The following is a 6745-nucleotide window of genomic DNA, read 5'->3' on the forward strand; positions in this document are numbered from 1 at the left end:
CACAACAGGCGACTATCTTATTACAAAATATTAGAAAAGATATCATTAAATTGGTAGGTGTATATTTATGGTAATATACCAAACAGGCCCCTCCCAATCCAATATAGGGGTGCTTGGGATTTCTTATTTTTACCCTCCTTATGACTTATTCAAAAGTTGTAAGTCATAACTTTGTGACTTATAAAACTTTTTTTACTCACACATTAAGCAATTCCAAACATCTTTTTAACTTTTCAATAAGTTATAAGAAGACAAAAACAAGGAATCTCAAACACCCCCTATGTAAATTACATATTACAGCTAGGCTAGTCGCCTTTCCTATACGACATAGATTAGAAACCAATGTTTTAAAGTCTGATTTTTGAACCTTTTAGGGTTAGGCTATAAAATTGTTTAATTAGGTTTGACTACTTAACTTTATAATTCTACAAATATACAACTTCAATTAAAAAAAATAATATAAAAGTATAAGACTTTATGGTATAAAAAAGACCACTAGGTTAAAATTGATCGATTCGATGGCATAGGAAACACCACTAGGTTAAAGCTTTTAATCGAAAGTAAATATTGGCCGCTAAAAATCTTTTGTCTAAAATTTAAACAACAAAATTTACCTTGAAGGTATAAACCAATATTATGGGTAAATAGGTACCGACAGTTAAAATTACAAATCTTTCTCCTAGTTTACCGGGCTAAGACGTACCTGCCACTTTTCTAGCATCCGATTTAACTGGTATTACCAGCTAGTATAAACCATTTACAAAAATAGCAGTCATCAAAGGGTAAAAGTTAAAATAGTATAAACTAGATGAAAAGAAGTTTTTTTTAACGACCAAATACCCCGTACGTGATGACCCAATGACAGGCCACCTCAAGTTGGATCAACATAGCGGTATGAAGCCGTTAAGCGTCTCCAATTTATATCCAGTTTTGGGGAAAACTCACCCCCTCGAAGGCCCATTGGTGGCTAAACCCGGACGTGGGACGTCATTAGGATCGAACTGGAAATCACAAAGATCCCGGTTTTTTTTTCATCGAGCCATCCATGCCCACTTCAAGGTGTTGTCTGTGGGGATCGAATCCTGGTCTCAACTGAAGAACACATGATTTCTACCTAGGGATGGCAATGAAACCAGAACCCGATGGGAAAACCCGAAACCCGACATAAATGGGGCGGGTAATACCCGACCCATTAGGGTTTGGTATTTGCAATATACCCGATTACCCGATAACATTAACCTATTTACCCGATTACATACCCGATGTACCTGACATAACTTTATATATATATATATATATATATATATATAGTGCACTTTAAATATTTTAAATATATTATTTTTGAAACTTGTTATAGCAATTATTTGAGATATTTTATTTTATGGTAATCATTATTTGTAATCAATTAGTTATATTTTGTCAAAATTCGATAGAAACCCGATGGGTTTTGGGCCGAGGTATACCCGATGGGTATTTTGACAAAACCCTATTGGAAACCCGATGAAAAAACCCAAAACCCGACGGATAATTACCCGATTAAAACCCGACAGGTTTGAGACAAGCTTTCATAATTGGGTATGGGTTTGAAAACGGCTAAACCAGACTTAAACCCAACCTATTGTTATTCCTATTTCTACCGCTACGCCACACTAAAAAGCCATGAAAAAAAGGTATTATATATTATATTATGAAAACCAATAAAAATAAAAATAAAAACAGAGAGTGGGTTCAAACTGAGTGTGGGGCCCACCCAACTCCAATCCATTCATTCATTCCTATAGTTAACTACAACTTCACCCATCACACCATTCTCAACTTTTCACTCTTTCACGTCCTTCACTCTCCCACCATGACTCAAGAAGACCACTGGCTCACCGCGGCTATGGCAGACGACGACGTCGTTGCAGAACTCCTGCTTAAACTCCGACTACCCACCCTACCACCACAAAAGTGGACTCTTCATCAACGCCGGTCTAGAACACAACAACCACTAGCGCCCACGTCTAACAAATCGGATACACCCAGAGCTAGTCCTACCACTCCTTTACCGTGGATTGGTAACACTTCCAAGGTATGTAACCTGTCTCTGGTTGTTATATTATATATTATAAATACGTGACGGGATATTGAAAGGGTGTTATAATCCGTTTAAATTAGTTGCGGATGCTATCATGGTGGTGTGACGGTGTGGTGTCCCCATCGGTACCATAATTAACACCCTCTAGAAAACCACAAATTTACCATTCTACCCCCTCTTTATCCCAAATAATGTTTGAAAACTAGTATGTATCCTTGAATTACCGGATTTTGTTAGGACAATAGTTAGTTGGAGCCCAATATTTTTGGACGGTTTGCTAAAACATCGCGTGGGGTTTTTTAAAGTCCCGGTTTTAAACCAAGAGAGAGTTGATATTTAATATTTTTAAAAATGACTTTTAACCTAACGGATAAAATTGAAACTAGTAAACACAGTAAATGATTCGTTAATCAACCAATTTTGTATCCTGCAAATCTAAGGTTGGTTTCTTTACACTTTTATGATTGATTAATTTTGTATACAAAATACAAACTCAATCATTGTTATTTTTGGGTTATTTTTTTTTAGTTAAAGTTGTGTTTATAAGGAATAAAAATATTCAACCTGGATGAACTTTTTATCCAATCAGTTTTTAAAACATTGGTCTTAAATACAAACACAAATCTCGCCGGACCTCCCTTGACCGATTCGTTTTGTTTAGTTTTATACAATTAGTTTATATAGTTTAAGATATATTATGTGATTTTGATTATTATTTGGGGTGACTTATGTTGAACGCATGGAGTCAGAAGTTTGCTAGACTTTCTACGTTTTCTTGCCACCATTTCCTCGGGCCCACCCCCAACCAAAACTAGCCATCCTCATAAAGGGTATTTATGTCATTTCGTTGGCATAATAAACCGGTGACACGCATACAAATCATACATAAAACAATATGTCCTAGTCATATCCGTCTCCCTGTGGATGCCACTCAAAACACATTAGTAAATATTGTTAATTTTAAAGGGCATTATCGTCATTTCAGTGACGTGTTTGCGTGGCAAGTAAGTGATGTGTCTGTGTTTGAGTTTGGTGTGAGTGTTGTGCACTTTGGGTGTGTCATGTGTGCTTCTAATTGTCCTTTTAGTCATGCTACTTTTGTGATATTTTTAACTATTTTTTGTCATCCAGTTTTTTAAATTAAATGCAAGTATTTAAATGTTGTGATATGTATCAGTATTTTGCTATTAAAAGACAATTAAAATGGATTGGATTGGTTATAAAATGATAAATCTTAAGGTCCTGTTCGTTTCAAGGATTTGGAAGGAATTCTAAGAAATAGGATTTTAAATCCCATGAATTGATATGTTCGTTTCATTAAATGAAAGAATGGGAATGGAAACTAAATCCCATAAAATCCCCATTTCATGAGATTTTAAAATCCCACCTATTTTATAAGGATTGTTATGAAAAATGAAGGATTGTTTTATTAACTCTAATCAGTACTAGGGGTGGCAAATGGGTTGGGTCGAAACCGGTCATTGGTCGGAACGGGTTAGGGTCGGAATGAGTCAACTAAAAAAAGGGTTGTTTTGGTTCGGTCGGAACAGGTTAGGGTCAAAAGGTTCGGGTCAGAATGGGTCAAAACGGGTTTCCGGTCGGCTTTTTTTTTTTTTTGAAGAACGAGGGCAAAGACAGAAACGTTTTAGTTTTTTTACATTTTTGGTTTTTGATTTATTTTTTGAGTTATGATTTTTTTTTAATTTTTTGAATTTTTTTTGGAGGAATTTAATAAAACCCCTAAAAAAAAATTCAAAAAAATTAATAAAAAAATCATAACTCAAAAAATAAATCAAAAACCAAAAATGTAAAAAAAGTAAAACGTTTCCTCCTTTGTCCTCGTTCTTAAAAAAAAAAAAGACCACCGGGAATGAAGAAGATTCCAATTTCAATACATATTAACCAACCAAACACATGATAGGGTTTCTCAAACATTCCATTCCAATTCTACTTCCAATTCCAAATCCTTTAAAAAAAGTCCGTGAAACAAACGCGTCCTAAGTCTTTTTCAAGATTCAAGAAAGTCTTGTTTGACAAAGTCAAAAGCTAAACCACTCTACAATGGTTTTAGTGTTTAGAATGAATCTTTTATGTAATTGTAATACATCTCCTTATGTTATTTATATAAGTTGAAAGTACGAAAATTAAATCTGTAGGTAACATTAGCCTTTTAGAGTTTTTGATCTTTATCAGGGCTGGTCCCACTATTACAAATTTTGGTCAAATGGAAGCAGTCCTTATTTTATATTTATTTTTGTTCATAACTAAAAATTCTTTTTTGAGTGGACACAATCAACGATTGGTCACTATTAATTTGGGGTTCATGTTTATTTTTTGAAAGATTTTTATTTTGACTTTTGATTTTTGAGACAATAAAGTTGTATGCTTTGCAGGGAATCTTTTTCCTTTTTTTGTTTTTGGGAAAGCAAATATAAACCATTGATTTTTCTTTACTAGTAATTATGTACTTAACATTAATTTGAGATGGTTTGGTAAATATTTATTATTAAAATGTTTAACTAAGTTGATTATATGCTATATATATGCCAAGTGCATCTAGACTTGTATGGATTTATATAATGAATTTTTAATGTCATTTTGGCTTCAAAATAAGAAAAAAAACATTAGTCAGTTGCATACTGGATTCTTTGGAATCTTAAGTTTTAGGTGACTTTGGTTATAAATAATTAACAAATCAAGGCAGGTTTAGTGTGTCACATGCCACTTAAATATGAGTTTGCATATGATATATAATATATTAATGGAAGTGTCACCTTTCTATATAAATAAACTATGTAAAAAGCATCTGTCTTTATGCATAGATGTTGGGCTCTTCACTTCTTGTAGCTTTTGTGCTTTACTAAAAATTAAATCAGCATATGCATATTCTAAATTTCATGATTTGATGGAGTGTTTGGGTTGCAGGTTTTGCAACATGGTGAAACCACTCCAACCAAGAGGCCAAGAAAGATGAAAGTTAGTTTTTTTAAACAATTTTTATTAAAGTAGTTACATAATCAACATCATTTTAATTTATCTATCAACTAATGACATAATTCTAGACTTTGGCTGCACTTAAAGAAGAGGAGATTGTATTAACTGAGGAACAAAATGATTTAAAAAAGGTATGTTAAGTCGTCGTTCTTATTGGTCACTAACATATTTACCTTTACTTTTATGCTGATTTTTTTTAACCTTTTAACGCAGAAAATTGCGTTCCTACAGGCTAATTGTGAAAAACAAAGAAAAGAGAATGAGAAACTTAAGAAGATTAAGGTAAAACATGTTTAATAATGTCTACGTAACTTATAAATTTAAAGAATTTAATTACTAAAAGCACTAACATACTCTACTATTATACTCTAGATGGATATACAAGTAGAGGCACATGGCCATTTTGAAGTGTTAGATGTGCGAAAAGACAAAACGGTCCTTCCTGATCTAAATCTTCCATTTGGGGAGGATATAATTGTGAGTTACTAAGAACGTAGAATAAACCTCGTATATTTACAGATAGAACTAGACAAAATAAGTTCTAACATCGGATTGGATTTGAGCTGGAAACGCTTCCAAATTAGTTTGGAAAGTTGCTACTTAATATAAATCTATGAAGGTAACTAAGCATTATAGCGCAGAATTTTATGAACTTTTTAGGTGTTTTTGTGCATTTATTACTCGGTTCTTAATTGTTGGGATATAATTTATTTTTCTTTTATGTAACTTCCACAATTCATGAAAGTTAATATGTTACGTGTTTATGTTTTAAGACATGAATGGAGAATACATTACAAGTTACAACAAATGATCTATTGGATGAATAGATTCAATCCAATCCAGTTACAAAGGAACCAATTGGTATGAATCTGAACCATTAAATATCTTGAACTGAATCAAATCAAACGTAAGGTGTGTCAAGGCGTCGTAGGGTGTTTTAATATATGGTTCATAAATAGTTTATGAGTTCAGGTTAACATGGCCAGTTTTAAAACAAGAACATATTAATTTGGTTTAGGTATAAAATATAAATGAAGTCGGGCCAAAATGTATTCGAGTTAAAATAAGTCATGAAAAAAAAAGATTGAAATACGTTCAACCACTCATTTTCTATGATGGTTAGTGGCTTATGGCTACATTGAGGTGGTGGTGGCAGCCGTGATAACTTCAACGAGGCGGTGACAGAGATGGTGGTAATGCGGGGGTGATGGTGGCAGATAAGTGAGGAGCATAATCATTAAGTTAAAACATAAAGATTTATCCATGCTATACGCATTACACTTCTTTTTGCCAACAACCACCTTATCTAGGTATACAATTATCAAGCTGGCACTTATTATTATTATTATTATTATTATTATTATTATTATTATTATTATTATTATTATTATTTAAATCTAAAGAATCATAAATTACACTTACCACTTCTTCGTCAGGCTAAACTTGACTTTGCTGCGAATATTTTTCTCCGAGCTTGTTCCTGGTGGACCCATCACCGATTGTAGACTATTCCTTGATCGTTCTATTGTAGTTGATACCAATCATCTTTTTCTCTTCAAGAAGTTGTTTTAAGTCTTGCATTCTTGATAGATAGTATTTGACGCAATTCTTCTTCTTTATCACCTTGATCATCTTTAATTTTCTTTACCATCAAATATCGCTCATTAAAGCTCA

The 6745-nt window shown here is 33.1% G+C and overlaps 1 protein-coding gene across 1 annotated transcript; it reads left to right on the forward strand.

Annotated features, from left to right (window-relative positions):
* The first annotated feature begins 1812 nt into the window (after nt 1-1812).
* Nucleotides 1813-5628, forward strand: LOC143551938 (uncharacterized). Its single transcript, XM_077042278.1, has 5 exons — nt 1813-2071; nt 5003-5053; nt 5140-5202; nt 5285-5353; nt 5444-5628. The coding sequence occupies exons 1-5, from the start codon at nt 1850-1852 to the stop codon at nt 5558-5560; spliced, it is 522 nt and encodes a 173-aa protein (XP_076898393.1). The 5' UTR covers nt 1813-1849; the 3' UTR covers nt 5561-5628.
* The last annotated feature ends 1117 nt before the right edge of the window (nt 5629-6745 follow it).

The sequence above is a fragment of the Bidens hawaiensis genome, unplaced genomic scaffold (genome assembly GCF_021521415.1).
Source record: "Bidens hawaiensis isolate Kalapana, Puna unplaced genomic scaffold, B.hawaiensis_p1.1 tig00001016_1, whole genome shotgun sequence".
NCBI lineage: Eukaryota > Viridiplantae > Streptophyta > Magnoliopsida > Asterales > Asteraceae > Bidens > Bidens hawaiensis.